The following is a 17,920-nucleotide window of genomic DNA, read 5'->3' on the forward strand; positions in this document are numbered from 1 at the left end:
TTGTTTATCAAATTCAGTTTCCTAGATCTGCATAGACCTGCCCATAGGACCTGCCTCTCAATATTGGTAATCCAATCAAAAGATGTGCACGCACTACGCCTGCTAGCTGGCTCCTGTGTAACACTGGAGCCAGCTAGCAGGCGTACAATAGCCAACTCTAAAGCTGATTGGTTGACACTAAATTTTCATTTCCATTCACTATAAGCTACAAGCGCCCACACTGTTGATTCTGAAGGCCTGAGGGCAGATTTTAGACCCCTGGCAACACATGATGGCTGAATATGATTGGATAAAAGATCTAACATAAAGACCAGCCCTCCAAATCTCAACCTGGGGCTGGAAGCAGTGCAACCAAGAGGAAAGCTATGAAATGAAGAGTATAACTCTTACTCTGGGGAATAATTTATAATAATTTAATTTATATATTTGTGGGAAAATATATTTAAAAAAAAATTATATTCTGATGATGTTTAGGCCAGCAGAGAAGGCCTTGCTGGCCCTGACGGCCCACCACTGATGCATGGGTAATCAGCGATCTCTTCCTGATTTACAAATTGGATCAACTGCTTTGCTCAATCTGTTCGTCTCCCCAGTCTACCTTGTAGGAGAGGCCTATGCCACCTGGCGGATAACTATTGGCAGTGGCTCTCACTAGGCAAAACATTGTTCATGACTATGTATTGTGTTGTGTATAAATCTAGAATGTATCGTTCAAGTAATTTACTGACTAGTGTTTTTTAGTCCAGGGCCTAAAGATGAGTAACGCCTACAAATCCCGAGGTATAATTATATTTCATGAGAAATTGTGACATTACCATGAAAAGATAGACTTATAAGCCTATTGCTTTTTCTTCTTCAGAGCCAACTGAATGACATTAGGACAATAAATAAATAGAACAACTATTGTAAGTGAGCTGCTGATGCCAATCACACAGTACAAATTCCAAGCATGCAGATTACTTGTTAAATGCTTTAATTATTTGATTGTATATTAACATTATTAATAACAAGCAATAAAAGTTAGCAAAGATTTGCCTCAGAAATATAGATCTGAGAGGGAAAGGAGGTGGCACCAGTTTACCATAACAGCACATCATCCCTCTGGCTGTTGCCTTGGAGACAACAACTGCCCTTGTATAAGCACTCAAACAGTAGGCCTATAGGAATTATGTTTAGCCAGGCATTCACATATATAAAAAGAACTGTGTAAAAAAGTAAACAAAAAAACCTTGCTCAAGTCATATTTATTCAGAACACAACACACCCCATTTACACCGTTTAACTTCTACCTGTGTTTCCAGCACTGACACCATTGTGTGGTAGGCTGTGATTTGTCAGAATTCACAGATGCTGCACTTGCTAATATGGGGAGTTTCATCAGTGGCTTGCCCTGCACTGACAGAGGTGGAGAGACTTGACACACCTTCAAAGCTCTGACTGCCTTGTTTATAGACATCAAACACCAGTATTATCCTTGACCTCAGAACAATTTCTGATGACACATTTAAAAAAAAACGCTCATTGAATTGAACACGCCACATAGACCACACAATTCAGTAGTGCCTCGTAGGGCCAATAGAACTATTAGCGTTTTTGTGCCAACCTCATCCCTTAAATGACATAGGACGTTAACTTCATCCCAAAAACATACCCTGGACAAAAAAAAGAAACAAACATAAAATCTATGAAATAGTCTAAGTAGATTCCATATCAGAGCTGAGCTGGTTTATTCACAGAGACAGGTGGCTCAATTCTGCAAACTTAAAGCATCAAACCATTTTGAAGGTGAGAGAAGAGGATTCTATGATGAACAAAACAAAACAAAAACACAACAGCACAAATGCTCATGAGAGGAGGAACATGCGTGTTTGTTGTGATCCTGAGTCTCAAACCACAGGGAAACCACTTCACATAATAGTATCACCCCAGTAAATCAAAACATGGCAAGTATCAAGCCTTAAAAAGAGACTTTCAAGGGTCATTCACATACATTAGAATGGAGAAAGGGGGGAAAGAGAGGTGACAGTGTTGTTATCAAATAAAAACATATGTGGGTTTACAACATGGATTGTGACAATACAGGTTTGAAATCCAGAGGACCATTGCTGTGCATCTTAGGCAAGGTCCTAAACCTCATTTGCGTTATGCCGTGCTGTATATTAGTCCACAAGGCAACATGATAGAAGTTCAACTGGACTTTATGAACCTGATAGCGAGTGTTTGGCTTGATTGCCTTCAAATGACCCCTGGTCATGAAGGTTGAGTGCTGTTCGTTAAAAATCAAAGTCGATTAGCTAACAATAGCTTGACATTGTGTGTGACTCAATATCATGACCTGAAAATAATGAGTAAAACTTGTTACAGAGTATGTGTTAAACCCTTTGTTTAGCCAGTAGCTTTCTGAATGGTTGTACAATGTTTGTTACGGCTGGGTTTACATACCGATGCCTTGAATCCAAGCCATTCTTTTTTATGCTAAATGAAGGCACTTAAAAGACTAATTGCTTGGTGTGATTTGTTGGACATGAACATTTTTAGGTCTGACAAAACCTGGACGGATTCCTGTCTTATTTATCTGAAGGCTAATAATTAGATGTTTTGAGAAGATGAGCCAGTGGAGATTACTGGCAATCTAATATGGCACAGTTTATGGGAACATTAGGTAATTGTGATTTCCACTCAGTCAACTCAGTGTCTTTTCCTTTCGCAACATCGTTCAAGTTTGCAATAATACCCAATTATTCCGTTTTTTAAGCTTTACATGTCTGTATCGTCCAATCCATGTCTGACTATAAATTGATACTGCAACAAAAGGTACAGACTTGTAATGATAAGATAACCAAAATGTTCTAGCAAATGTTGCTGTGATGCTCTAATTTGTTTCCAGCTACGTTGCATAATGAACATTTCAAATAATTTAGTCAGGTACATGCTTCCATTGATGTTAATGTTACAAGACAGCAGGTTAGCAAAGCAAGACAAAAATATGACTGTAACATATTCTGTCAGTAAGGAAAATGACAACCAAAACGGTTTGCATTATTCTCCAGGCTTCAGTGATAGTAACGTGGAGGTGGTTTTCTGCCGTTATCTCCAAGGAAATTTTACAGTACAAAATGAAACAAAAACATCGTTGTAAACCCTGGGTTTTAGGACTTACTTATTAGGATTTCACAATCAAAACAGCAACCTTTTCCCCAATGTTTAATACATCGATCCGTCTCCTCAATGACATTAAGTACCACTCAGTCATAAAAAGAAGGCCATCTGATCTGTTAAAAAGAAAACAAGAGTAAAGAGTGAAACAAAAATACTAATTAATTCCACTATTTCCATCAGTTCTGGCCAGACAGTCTTGATTTTCCATAGGAATCAAATGTTTCTGTTTGGCCAGCTGACGTCTCCCAAAAGGTCTGTAAAAATTACTTGAGGTTAATGCTAAGGTAACAGGAAAATCTGATAGGTAACGCTTCCAAGGAATTCTACTAACAGCACAGCGGAGAAAAACATTGTTGAGCATTTCTCAAGAATCTCAGAATTACCAACCAGTCAGAGGAACTCTCCCACTTGTTCCTGTGGGCAAACAAACACCATCCACATGCTTAGGGATCATGATTTTGGTAATAAATAAATCCACAGCCATGTGAAACTTCTAGAGATACGGATATAGCTACTGGTCTCAGTGACATTTTTAGAGATGCAGATATAGCTACTGATCTCAGTGATGACTACAAGCCAAAGTGGGACTACAAAACACCTGGTCCTTTCACAATTCATGTGACAATTGTGCTTGTTTGATTTCCTTTCTCACTTCATAATCTCTTTCACACACGTCTTTCTCTTTGTACTCCAAGACAGACCTCTCACATTCACTGCTCTTCTTTCTTCTTCCTGGCGTTCCTTGACACAGTGGTTCTTCTCCCCCTGTTCTCTTGTAGCTCAATGTTCCCTGAGAGCCCAAGGTCTACCTTACTTCCATACCATGAGGGGTCTCTCCTCGCGCTTCTGCCAGGGACTCTTCTTGTTCCCCTCCTCGTCTTTATCGTCGGCATCCTCCCCGTCCTCGGGGCTGGTGGCTGAGTCCCTGCGTGTCACCTCACCGGTGGAGGTAGTGGTGGTACTGCTCCGGGCGCTGTTATCCCGGCTGCGGCCCTTCCGAGGGAACGTGCCACCGCGGGTGGTCGCCTCTGGGGCCTCGTCCAGCAGCGGTGCCAGAGAATTGTCCTCTGGAGAGTACATGGCAGCGTGGCTCTCGCTGCTGCTGCTGGGGGGGTCTGTGGTGTTGATGCAGGGGAGTTTAGTATAGGTCTTCCCTGCGTGACCTTTCCTCTCAGCCGCCGCTGCAGCCTCTTTTGCTTCCTTGGCCTTCCTCTCCTCCTTTCCCTTCCGCTGCTTTATGTTGGCTTCACGAGCGACGTCTACCCTGTTGTCATGATGACTCCCCGTGGCTCCTCCACCTCCCCCTCCTCCAGGGATGCTGAGAGATTCTCCCCCCAGCTCGATGTAGGAGTGACGAACCAGGGAATTGGAGCGACCATCCAGGGAGACGAACCAGGCCCGGGGTTGCGGCTTCACCCCCAGCTCAAGAAGCTTCTTCTCCGTCAGCGCCTGCAGCTCTCCGTTCATCTGAGAAATGGTGTTGTCGTTGAACAGGACCGGGATGCGGACTGGAGCCGCGTTAGGGTCCGAGGCCCAGTTAGAGTGTCCCTCTGAGTCCTCCCTCTGCTGGCCTGGTTTTTCCCCTTCCTCATCCTCCTGTTGATGATTCTGTTGTTGCTGGTTCTGTTGTTTCTGCTGCTGGTTCTGGTGTACCTGTCCCTGCTGCCTGGGAAGGGTCATGCTAACCTGGATTCCCTCCATGTCATGCTGCATTTGTTGCTGCCTCTCCAGGGCCTGCTCCACCGCCGACAGGTCCGACGACAGGCGCATGTAGTGGGCCGGGATGACCAGCGTGGGCACCACACTCCGGTACATGCTCTCCTTCATCTGGTCCATGGAGTGGCAGAAAATGAGCTGGCCGGGCTGGGTGTTTAGAGAGTTGGGCCTGGCTAGGAGGTCCCCGGTCTGGGACGCTGAGTACTCTGGGGGCAGGCCAGAGTACTCCTGGTAGTGCCCAGCGAAGGGAGGCAGTAAAGGTGGTGGAGATGGTGGATCTGAGGAGTAACCCTGGTTGTCGTTGGCATTGTGATTTTGGTGGTTGTGGCGATGTCCAGGATCATGGGTATTATCCTCCGCTGAGCTGAAGCTGCGGGTGTCGTTGCGGAGCAGCAGCTGAGGATCCAAGTTGTTAGTGTTAGTAGAGCGTGTTGTCACCTTCATGGGAAAACTCTCCCCACCGCCACGCCTGGTGATATTGTCCGTGTTCACCTTGGCGTGGCGCTTGGCCTTTCCTGGGGGCGTGTGCCGGAAGAAATCCTCCCTGGAGCTGTGGAGATCCCGGGTGGAGGACAGGTCTGATTTGAGGGCGTCTGGGTCACCCCCGGTGGAGGAAGCTGTGTCGATGTGGATGTGGCCTGAGCTGATGAGGTTGAGGTGGGACATGGAGGTGCATTGATCTCTCTTGGAGCCGTCCAGGCCGGAGGACACATGCATCTTGCCGTGACGGTACTGTTGCCGCGGTTTCAGACATCTCCGCCTTAAACAAAACATAACAGAGAAGGGTAAAGGGAGAATGCAACCAAACACACATTTTAACACCCAGTAGACAGGAAATGAAACAACAAATAGAGTCCTGGAGTATCCCGGATTGGTTATTTTTTTCTTCTACATTTTTAACCCAGCCCAGTAATAACACCACTGATTCAACTAAGCAAGTGCTTGACATGGTTCAATTCCATTTAAATTCCAGTCAATTCAGAAAGTAGTTCCATATTCCTTGTTGAAAAGCATTGAAGAGAATTGGCATTGGAACTTCAGTGTACTTCCTGGATTGACTGGAATTTAAATGGAATTTACCCTAAACCTGGTGATTGACGACTCGTTGAGCAGCTAGTTCAAAACTAGTGCTGGGTTGGAACAAAAATGTGCTACACTGGGATTGACTACTCCAGGACCTGAGTTGAGACATGCTGGGCCTGATACCAACCTGCAGTAGTAGAGCAGCAGACAGAGCAGCACCAGCACCAGCAGAGCCAAGGAGCCCAGGATGGTCAGGAGGAAGACGGTGTGGTAGGTGGTTATGTCTCGCAGGCCCGTGGGGTTTAAAGCTGAGCCTGCAACATAGGGGTACATCGTAAAACATTTCCTGTCATTTTTATAGTAAATTACTGGCAGCACAGTAGCCTGTAGGTTACTGTAAATCTACAGTAAAATACATGCAGCTCAGAAGCCAGTAAATTACTGTACATTTCCAGGACCTTTACTGAAACACACATTTACAAAATATTACTGTAACACTTGACTACAGCTACATGCTGTATTTCCTGAATATACAGTGCATTACTGGAAGCATAGTAGTTAGTAAACTGTTGCACATTTACAGTGCAGGCAGCTAGCGCCAACGATGGGCAATATTTCTGTTAGGTATTTCAATAGTTTAAATACCTATTTAGTCATTTGTATTTCACTGGCCTGAAGTACAATTCATGTATTTTGTAACAGTTTAATTATAATACATGTATTTTGTATTTTCTAATACAAAAATAAACGTGCAAGTAGCCCGCTTAACGACAACACCATTCTCGTTTAAGAGTGAATTACCAAAATGTAAATGTAAAAATGAACACTTGCAAAGCACACTGCAGGCATTATTCTAATAAGCTTCGCCCCCCAACAAGGCCACATTTGATAAAAATACAAATTGTTTGAGGGCGGAGCTCACGAGAATAACACCCAGTAGTGTGCTTTGCAAGTGTTCATTTTTAAATTGATATTTTAGGTCATTTAGCAGACGCTCTTGTCCAGAGCTACTTACAGTCAGTGCATTAACTAAGATTGATAAAAAAAACACATATCACAGTCATCGCAAGTAAAACGTTTCTGTAACTGTTACTGAGAATGTTGTTGTAGTTAAGGATACATTGGTCTTCTATTTGTAACAAGATACCTTTTGATGTATCTTTTCCCACCTCTGGTTAGTGCCAATATTACGTTACTGTAATATTCACAGTAACTTGCTACCAGATTCCTGTGAGTTACTGTAATATCAGTGCAACGATACAGTACAATACTGTAAGAAAGTAAATGCTACTGTAATCGTAAAATTGGTATTTTACTGTAATTACATGGGATTGGTGCAAGCAGGTTGGCTGCTAGGTATGTGTATATTACAGCATATTTATGAATATTTTGTGTTTCATATCACTTGCACTTCTTGAGGCCTAAACAAAGGCTTCCAAACTGGCCGTGATTCAAGTATTGATGTGGATACTAAGCTTCTTGAAGCATTGAGGCTTTCCAGACAATTCTGTCAAAAACAGGTTCATTGTTCACGGCTTTGATCAACACGGCATACACTAGTGGCACCTGCTGGTCAAAATAATTCAGAACAGCCAAATTATATAGACGACGTCTTCAACCAAAACAGGTGGCTGTTCGACAAAATGAAGCTTTGGACGCCATTGATCACGTGCTTCTGATAAAGAGATACAGGCACCCTGCTTAGTGATTTCGACGCACGTATTGGAGCGTCGGTATCAAACATAACATCGCTAGATTACAGGGCAAAACAGACTTGGCAAAACACTCAAACAGTAAAGGTTTAAGACTTGCCACTCTGACCTGTCCCTATACACATTACATTGTTAGGGCACTACTTCCACATATTAGTTCAATTGGTACAGCAGTCTTACAAACAGGTGCAAAAATATAGCTGCTTACAAGGCATGCCTCGAAATATGTTAATGAGACAAATATTCTTCCCCTCCCACAGCATTTTTCCACAGTGCACCATCATTTACAGAATGTTGCAGTAAATATATAATATATTAATATGTATTAAAACAGCAATACAATACTTTATTGTTAAATTGTATTGTAATAAAGTTACAGAAACAGTGAATATGTAATTATATATTACAGCGTACCAATGAATAATTGGTGCATTATATCACTTGCAGAGGCCTTAAAAGACTTCTAAACTAGCAGTGACTACAGAGCAAAACCGATCAAAAGGACATAGCTAAACAATCAACCATTAAAGGTTTGAGATATATTTGACTAAAGCATAATAATTTCAAACCTTGCTGACATTTGTATACAATCACATATCTTGCTCTATTATCCGTGGGAATACTTTGGAATAGATTTCCAAAATGAAAAATGTATTTTTTTGCTCAGAAAACTTGGGAGTCCAAATAAAATCACCTGCGGCCCGCTAGTTTGGGAACCCCGTCTTAATCCTTGTGTGGTGTTCATGTTTTTGTTTTTCACCCAGTGTTCTCTGGTCTGATGGACCCACACCATTATTGGGATTTTTAAAACAATACAGCCATAAGAATTTACATAAAAATATTTCATACTTACATGTTGACTTATATCAATTGCAAGCACTATAGACAGCATACATGGTTAATATTTGCCATTTACCTCTGCTAGATCACATTTATCAATAAAAGCTCTGTTCGTTTGTTTTATAAAATGTGATTTTTGGAAACAAAAATCAATTATAAATCAAGAAATGGGTGGAATAAATCATGTTAATCTTGAACAAATGATAAAACAAGGCTTTCATCACTATTGATGTTTATTGCTTTGAAATGAACAAATTGAAAGCACACATTTTACGGAAATGATAAATGAGCCCCATTGAACACAAATTAAGGCCGGTCTACACACCACATGGGGGACAGAGTTTTACTGTGTGTGTTGCAAATGTATTTCTTGGACTTCATGCATTTGTACTGTGTCTTCTTGTCCTTCTTGGGTCCACACACATCGCAGCGCTTCTTCTTGTGTTGCTGCAATCTAGAATGATGAAAACACTCAGCTCAGGAATTTTACTAACATCTCACTCACTCACACACATGTATATAGTTACAGCAGGCCAAGGTAGGAGAGTCAGACACACACACGTGCAACAACATCACTCACACTTACTTCCTGTATTGGAGTTGTTGGTTCTGTTGGTCGGGCGGATGGGGCACCAGCATCCTCCTCCTGAATCCTCTTCACGATGGCTGCAGAAGATGGGGTCCCTTGGATATGTTGGCTCCTCTGGATTTGAGGTCTTTACCAATGCCTTGCCCAGCTCCCCGAGAAAGAGCCGTCTCCTCTGGAGCTTCCCTCTGTCCCAATCTGGGTTCAATGCCATCCAGGTAACAAACGCGTTGTATGCCGAGATGTCAAATATGTTGAAGAATATCACAGGTGGCCAGTGTAGGGTTCTTCTTTTGCAGCTGTAGCCAGTCACCAGATTGTCTAAATTGTCCACCACTCCTTTTGTGGCATTGTAATCCATTATGATTTCTGGTTTTAGATGTTCGTGGCCATAGATTCTCCCATCCCTATGCAGTGTACTCATGAGTACAACATTTTTTGCCTTTCTTTGGCATGCCTTTCTTTGGCACTAGGGACGTGTCAGCCCGTGAACACAAACTTAGATTTTGATTTAAGATTTTCTGGATGGTGTCTGGGATGAACAGTTCAAAAGAAGACTTTATGTCTTGCATATGAGTAACCGCCATCTGCGTCAGCCCTGGTTGCATCCTTATCACATTGGCAGCCATGCGGGGTGGCTCATTCCTTGGGCAAGAAAACTATTACATTTCACAATTTTTTGACATCTGTGTATTTTCCCTATGCAGGCTGCTGATGAGCTGGTAGGTGAAGGGCTGGTCTTGGGGCTGGCTGAGGGTCAATCTCATCCTCTTCTTCCAACTCACTGTCAGAATCCGAATTGACAGAGACATGCTCCTCATATTCTGAAAATTCTTCATCTTCCAAAGTGGAAGACGCTCCTTCCACCCTAGCTTCTCTCTCTGCAAAAATAATTTCTAAGGCCTTCTGAGCAGAGATTCTTTTTGCCATACTGATTGATTGTGGTAAAGAGCCACACGTGCAAAACTATTTATTTGTTGTGTCCCTCCCCCAATTTGCACCTGGCTGTGGTAGAGTGTGGGAAAATACAGATTTCTTTACAATGTATCGAAATAACGTATTGTAATAACATTGTGCAGGTTCCCACAATATTTCACACACTACAAAGGGTAAGGAGAGCAAGAAAAGTGGGACACAGGCAGACAGGTTCTTGGTGCTATGTTGAAACAGCAGGCCCCGGGAGGAGGAAGACAGAGTGAAGGCACACAGCAAACCTTTTGTTGAATTTGTACTTGTTTTCGAACACCACACAAGGGTTAAGGGAACCAAGATGACAGTGGGGCTATAGAACAAATGTCAGACTGATGCAGTCCCGAGCTATGTCAACATTGTTGACATAGTCTGGGACGGGCAAAAACTACAAAATACAATTACAAAATACCATAAAAATCAATGTATCAAAATAAATGATGAAATACATGTATTTTGTCATGTATTTCATTAAAATATGTATTATGTGTTTTAAAATAAGAAAATTAATTTGGAAGTAGCTGGCCCGAACAGCAACAACATTCTCAGTAATGGTTACAGAAACGTTTTAAATTGCTATGACTGTGATATGTTGTTTATCTACATTAGTTGAATGCACTGACTAAGTCACTCCGGATAAGAGTGTCTGCTAAATGACCAAAATGTATATGTGATAACGATCATAGTATAATGAAATGCAAAGCACACTGGGTATTATTATTGGCCTTGTTTCGGGAACAGAGCTTATTAGAATAACGCTCAGCATGCTTTGCAATTGTTCATTTTTACATATACATTTTGTCATTTAGCAGATGCTCTTATCACACTATAGTGCCATCAGGCTTCCGATACCAATGTAGGGTGAAAGGGAGCCACAAAATTGTGAACAGCTATACAAAATGGTATAGAAAAGTCTTTTGAAAATGCAAATTACAGCTCTCGAAAGTATCTTGTTACAAAATATATTGAGAGTGTAATAGCAGCCCAGTGTAATACAAAATGTCAAAATAATCAGAAGTAATTTAAATACATATTTCAAATACATGTAACTGAAATACTGTCCATCTCTGGACATAGTTACCGTACCTGTGGTTGAGGGAAAGGCAGCCAGCCAGTATCCTAGCTGGTTGGCCACAAAACTCCATGTCAGCTGTGCTCCTTCTTTCTTGATATATCCGGTTCCTTTCCTGACCCAGAGTCCTGTTGAAGTAAAAGTCAACATGAGGACAGAATTAGTTAAGAGTAGAGTTGGAATTACATTAAACATTGTATGTCAACTTCCTTAACAATTTCAGAGATGTGTGTGTAGATTTCCATTAAGATCCTTACCAATCCAAAATATATTTCTAAAACTGAAAATTTATATTTTTGTGAGTATCCTTGCTCTGCACTAACAATAGTGATTTCCAACCTATTTTTTGCTTTTTTGCCAATGCTTGCTCAAAATCCCTGTACACAATCATTTCAAGGATAATCAGTACATTATTTTAAATCCTGGAGTGAGCAGATGGAAGAGCTCCATAGTTACTGTACTGAACGTGTGCTGTGAATCTATCGCTCTACATTATAAGTCCAGGCGGTGTTATGCATTCATATCCAGTGATGTCTAGCTTGACGGGATAGAACATACAAATGATGAGCGAATAACGTGATTCAGGGAAGGAAGACAGCTTTGAGTCCGGGCGGATGCTTTCCGACCCGAACCACAATAATGAAAGAGCAATAAAAAAAGGAAAAAAAGAAGAGAACAAAAAAATGACAAAACAAATAAAAACTTGGCCATAAAAAAAAAGACAAAAAAAAGAAGACATTTCCCATGATGCCAGGTGCCCTGAGGAGAGGGTCAGGATTCGGTAGCTTAATGTGTTTTGACAGGGTGACCTTGGCCCACAGTACACCCAAGGTCCCCCTTCTACATCATCCTCCCTCGCCTAAAATAGTTTTCATTTCTGTCATTCTCGTTAGCATTTTCACTTTGCAGAAAACATAAACGCAGAGGCAGGTTACGATTAGGCCTACATGTTACTTATGCAAGTGTCCTGAATGATTTGAACACATTTGTAGGGGAGAATGGAAACAGTGGCCTAAAATAAAAAAATGTCAAGCTTACAGTAAGATATAGCTTATGATTAATAACATATTTGAAAAAAATAAACATAACATTGCCTTTCAATTCGAATAAGCAATATGACTATAACTTTAAATAACTATTAGATCAATATCATCTGTTTCCCTTAAGACTACAAACATTTGCTGGACTCCTCTTTTAGTGCTAATAACAGAGGCAAGGGAAGTCTGTGAATATACTGCCTTTGTCATCATAGCAGCAATACAACCAGGTGCTGGATTAATCAAAAGTGTTTATCTAGGATCAGGTCATCTTATTCATTATGATCTAAAAGTCAAAACTGATCTTAGATCGGCACTTCTGACGCTTTGTGAATACAGGCCCAGGCATGAAAATCCATTAGGGCTCTATCTATTAGTCATGTCTGACATCTCTGCTGCCCATTGGCTACAGCTATTATTAGACATTAATAGACGATCTGGCATCCACCACCTCAAACATTGAACCACCTGAGAAGTCAACCTAGGACTTCTAGGCTACACTTTTGAGCCAAGCTCTAATTAACACATCCAAAGTGGTGTGAATAGAAACACACTTGGCTAAAATGGTATATTCAAAAATCCTCTAAACTAGGGGTAGAAGGGAGGTGAGAGTAAATTGAAGTGTGATTGTGTGTCATGCCAGGTCACTTATCTCTAGGAAGTGCCCGACCATGGATGTAGTGTTAAATGTCGACCACTAGGGGTCATCATGCACACAGACGAACAGTAGTAGGGGCTTTTGTTAATCTCCTCATCATAAGGCAGGGGGATTTCCAAACCCCCCCCCCACTACCCCCTGACAGAGTATGCGCATTATACAGCCTCTGCAGCCTCTGTCTTTCTGCTGAGTCTGTGTGTGTGATCCGTCTCCAAAACAAACACAGACTCATATCCTTTCCTCTGTCTCAGCTGAGTCAGGAGAGATAATGGAGCCTCTGATCTAGAGTCTCCTGGGCTATATGGAACAAGAAACACTGTGTTGTCCTTCTTCCTCCTCCTTTCCCTTTTAAAGACGCCTTGAAGGAGGAGGATGGGAGGAGATCACATAGGAGGGGTCATCAAGGACAGAGAGAGAGAGAGAGAGAAAGAGAGAATATTCCTCTTGACTGACGAAGGGGTCATGTTCAACTTTGATTCAACTTTTTGGACTCATCATCACACTGTTCTCTTGTACTTGTGCAAATATGCAAATGGTTATGCACAGACTGTACGCACACCCACATATGCACAAACTTGTGATTCAGTCCAAAACAAATCAATTTCTCTCTTCAGTGGCAGCTCACCCTGGCCATCCACCCACACCCAATATCCACCCATGCTCCATATTTCCCTCAAACATCTAATTTCATCTCAGTCGCAATCCTGACTGACAGTCAGCAGCCTTGTATTACAGCCCACTTAGCTCTCCCTTGATAGTCCTGTCATAGTGCCACAGTGTTCCAACAGCGTTCCTCTGTACCCACCAATTAAAGGCTTCCGCTGCAGCACCTGATTCTATTTGCTAGAGTGTTCCTGGCAGGTGTCCCCAACCTCCCCAAACATCTACAAAACTCATGGTGGATTTAAAGTCTTGCAAGTGTAACCTGGCACGCTGGAGGAGTGGAGTGTGTGTGTGCGTGTGTGTGTGTGTGAGTGAGAGAGAGAGAGAGAGAGAGGGAGAAAAATCTGGTGTCAAAGCTGACTCTGGAAAAGGCCCAGGCATCCAGATTTACAGTAACTCATAAATCTAGAGGAGCCCCTTGGGATACTAGACTAGAGGCCCATTTTTCTACTCAACACTGATCTAAAGCTGCACAGGAGTATATTTTATTGCTCTGTGTGGGATTCTACATGTCTCGTATTTGTTGACATTGGGTGAACCTGCGATGTTACTTGATTTGTTTTGAGTAGAAACTTTCCGGTTTACTGCTTCTGCAGAGGTCAGGGAAAAGAAGAAGGTTACTTTGTTGGACGCAAGTTAAACCCATGACGGATACAAAAAATGATTTATGCCTAAATGCTGTCATCCAGAAGTTAACCAGCTTTTATGAATACAATATAGACTGAAATACTGTATAGAGCACTTGAGACATAGGACAGTACTTGCTGCAGTACTACATGAGGGTCAGTGGGGGACATTCTCCCTCTTAAGCAAATAAAAGCCCATACCCCCAGAGCTCTCTCTCTGTGTGTGTGTGTGTGTGTGTGTGTGTGTGTGTGTGTGTGTGTGTGTGTGTGCGCGCGCGCACACGTGGTGGGATTAGCGGCGAAACATTTAGAGATGACACAGTTAACAGCACATCCACCCTAGTGTCCACATTATAAATCAGTAAGCTTCTCACCACCTAGCTAACTGTTCATTCGTTACTGCAGATAATGAGATAGGAGCTCTGCGCTGGCTGAGCCTCCCACTTAGTGGACGGTTGAATAAAAACCCATACGGTTAAATAATGCATGAACCTAGCGCTGCAACGCTCTGTTTGACTAATCCGTTTGCTTAAATCCTGTGCTGTATTGTAATGTTTTGATTTTAATCTCAGCTACTGTACAGAGTAAAACATGTCCATACATCGAATTTTTAGCAAACTACTAAATTCAACACCCACAAATAACCACAATATAAGCCATGTAGTGGAGCGAGAGAGTGAGAAATGTTTTTTTTTTTCGCGGGGGGTGCCCAGTCAATTGGCAGTAACCTGTTTTGGCCCAATACTGAATGTTAGGGTCAGCACTAAGTACAGAGAGTCACAACCATTAATCCTCACGTCATCTTAGCCATCCTAACATGACGTGAGCAATAGCCTACAGCTAACTCCAACAGACAAGCTCATCACACTATTCAAAATCTCGCCCTCCACGACAGTGTTGTTGTCCCCTTTCTCCTCTACTCAAAAACATTAACCCTCCAAATCCTCTCCTCCCTCCCTCCCACCTATGTCTCTGTTTGCATCTCATAACATGTTACCGTGGCAACGTGAGACCAGAGAGGTGGGGAACATTGCCTCCTCTCTCCCAGGTTTCCTAGAGCTACATAACAGGACTAATCACATCAGGCTTTGGGACAACAACACTCTACAACTGCAGTTTTACACAAGAAGCTAAAAAGGGATGTTGACACAAAGTCTGTTGTCGTGTTTTCGGCACGTTGAACCCACAACTACGGTATCCGAATGAACACACCCGTCTTGATCCACCGATCAATGCATGTCCATGATTTCTGAAGGCGATAGTTCCCGAGTCGCGCACGCACATTGCTCTCCGTATTTAAAGATACCACCACAGAAGGATGCAGCGAATCCAAATGGATCCTGCCAGATAGGTGCTTCATCATCTACCCTTGGGAAGACATATCCAGACTGGTTGGCTATGACTTTTTATTCATTAGGCTTGCTCTTCTCAGTTCATTGTGCACTGTACCGTCCTTGAAATCCCAATTCAAGAAGTTGAGGATATCGTGGAGATCTGTAGAAATAGGCTTGGGGCTCCGTTAACAACGCTTCCTATGAATACCCTCTTCATAATGCACCGTAAAGCACATTTAGAACGCCCGAGCTATGAATCATGCACAATAATGCACGACATGGGCACTAATAACGGCTCATAAACTTCTATGACTAAACACACCATGCGTTATGAACATGGCATTCGTAGGAAGTGTTTACCAGGGCTTCAGCAGCATAGTGATGTTAATGTGAATCTCGGGTAGGGAAATGCCAGGCATGTCAACGAGATCTGCAGTGATCTGCGTGTCCCGGTTCAGACACACTGGAACGATAGCTACCATGGGAGGTCCGGAACGTTTGTCAAGACAAGAAACAACCCTGGCCTGGTGTTTTTAGGCATCGGTTCCACAAAGCAAGGGGGGGAAGTGAATGTATGAGAGAGAGAGAGAGAAGGAAAGAGATAGAGAGTCAGAGAGAGAGAGAAAGAGGGAGAGAGATACAGAGTGAGAGGGGGAGACAGAATGACAGAGAACAAGAGAGAAAGACAGAGGGAGAGAGTGTGTTTGTGTGTGTGAGAGAGAGAGAGAGCGAGAGAAAGAGACAGAAAGAGAGAAATGTGTGAGAGAGAGAGAAAGAGAGAGAGAGAGAAAGAGATGGAGAGAGTTGTGTGGCTCCCTCCCTGTGAAAGCATGCACAGCAGTTGTATAACAGTTCTGTCAGCCAAGTGAACTGCAATATTCCAGACACCGAGGAGCAGCGAGGAGGAAGATTAACCCCATGTGAGTCCGGATCAGCTAGCCTGGGTATACCACACTGAACTGAGGAAAACACTGCCGAGCACAGTGTTCAGGCTGGTTGAACCAGGCTAGCTGTGACCAGCTGGGAGTCCAGGCAGCCATAGTTAGAGCAGATGGACTAGAGGTTCTTCTTATTCGTCCCTTTCCAAGCTCAGACCACTGCCATTTATATGCCTTAGAGTGGATTTAGCTGGGATAAACGATTTGTGGTTCGACGGGCGGTGGCTTACTGCTTAATGGCAGTTTTTTATTGACAGGCATTTTTATGTACGTATTTCAGTATAGCAGAAAGCCCACTGTTGATGAACAAATGAAACTGGCAAAGTATGTACGAGGATGTTTCTGTATGTGTCTGTATACAAGGATATTTTTTTTAGGGAAACCATTTTCAACTGACAGCCCTCAGAGTCGGCACTCTATCAAACAAATTGATGACACTTGTACATGGAGGGCTCTCACTATTGGTTAGCTATGATGGTGGGTGTTTCCCCTTACCTGTCTTGTCGTCGAACCTCCACACGGGGACACTGGTGGCTGTCTGCAGGGGTGTGTCTAAGGGCAGGGGGATACAGATATGGACGGGGTCCCACACCTGAACACCGGTTCCGTTACGACTGAAGAGCTGGGCATTGACCGCCGCCACCGCCGTCAGCTCCACCCAGCTACTATTAGCCCCTGGGGGGAGACGACACAAAGGACTTTAGACCACACACCAGTGTGGTGTAGAACCCAACAGTAGAAAATCCCCAAACAAGGCTTGCTACCATGCTAATGCTACCATCATCGTGCAAACATCACAATATTCATCATCATTGTCACGGTTGACCTGGTCAGAAGAGTCTTTCCAACAGACACTATCCATTGGCTTCTCATCATTCATGACACTCAGACATAATACTATGTAATCAAACTTTCCCCTGGTTTCCTGCCATCACTTGTCATCATTTCGGACTTTTTGACAGAAATCTATTTCGGTCAAAATCTCTCGATTTTCCACTTGAGCAATTCTACTTTTTCAGCCAGTCTTTTACCCATGTACTTTCCCTCCCTCCATCCTTTCTTCTCTTCCCATCTCATCTCATGTTTCCCTCCTTCCCTCTCCTTTTCAACCCTCGCTGTTCTCCTCCCTCCTCTCTCCCTCCCTCCCTCCCACCCTCCATCCCCTCCCTCTATGTCTCACCGGTGGCATTGCTCTCCAGGCCCAGTGGGTAGGGGAAACCTCCTATCTCATACTGACTCTGTGCGGAGGTCAGCACAGCAGAGAGCTCTGGGTTGGTAGAGTTGAGGGCCAGAGCCACTGCTTTCCTCTGGAGCTGTATCCATGGCTGGTTTTTGACACCTGGAGGGGGGAAGGGGAAAAGTGGGGGAAGGAGGGGAAAGAGAGAGAGGGAGTCTGTGAGATTGGGGGTGCAACTGAAGATGAAGCATACAGGTTACAGCATTGCCGTGGCAATCGTACGGCCTATGAAAGTTGATCATCCAAAGTGAAGAGTTGAAGACAGTTGTCATGAATTGAAGACAGTACTGTTTATAATCCTAGTAATAATCAAATCAAAAATATTTCCTCCCCACAAAGCAGACACTAAA

At 43.0% G+C, this 17,920-nt stretch overlaps 1 protein-coding gene across 1 annotated transcript in view; it reads right to left on the minus strand.

Annotated features, from left to right (window-relative positions):
* Positions 1-975: 975 nt before the first annotated feature.
* LOC120034538 (protein FAM171A2-like) overlaps positions 976-17,920 on the minus strand; it is a 70,080-nt gene continuing 53,135 nt past the window's right edge. Inside the window, exons 4-8 of the mRNA XM_038981134.1 lie at positions 17,514-17,672; positions 16,829-17,008; positions 11,092-11,205; positions 6,086-6,212; positions 976-5,635 (exon numbers count right to left, since the gene is read on the minus strand). Coding sequence (XP_038837062.1) covers positions 3,970-5,635; positions 6,086-6,212; positions 11,092-11,205; positions 16,829-17,008; positions 17,514-17,672 — 2,246 coding nt within the window. The 3' untranslated portion in view covers positions 976-3,969. The remainder of the gene's footprint in view (positions 5,636-6,085; positions 6,213-11,091; positions 11,206-16,828; positions 17,009-17,513; positions 17,673-17,920) is intronic.

This window comes from Salvelinus namaycush, chromosome 41 (genome assembly GCF_016432855.1).
Source record: "Salvelinus namaycush isolate Seneca chromosome 41, SaNama_1.0, whole genome shotgun sequence".
NCBI lineage: Eukaryota > Metazoa > Chordata > Actinopteri > Salmoniformes > Salmonidae > Salvelinus > Salvelinus namaycush.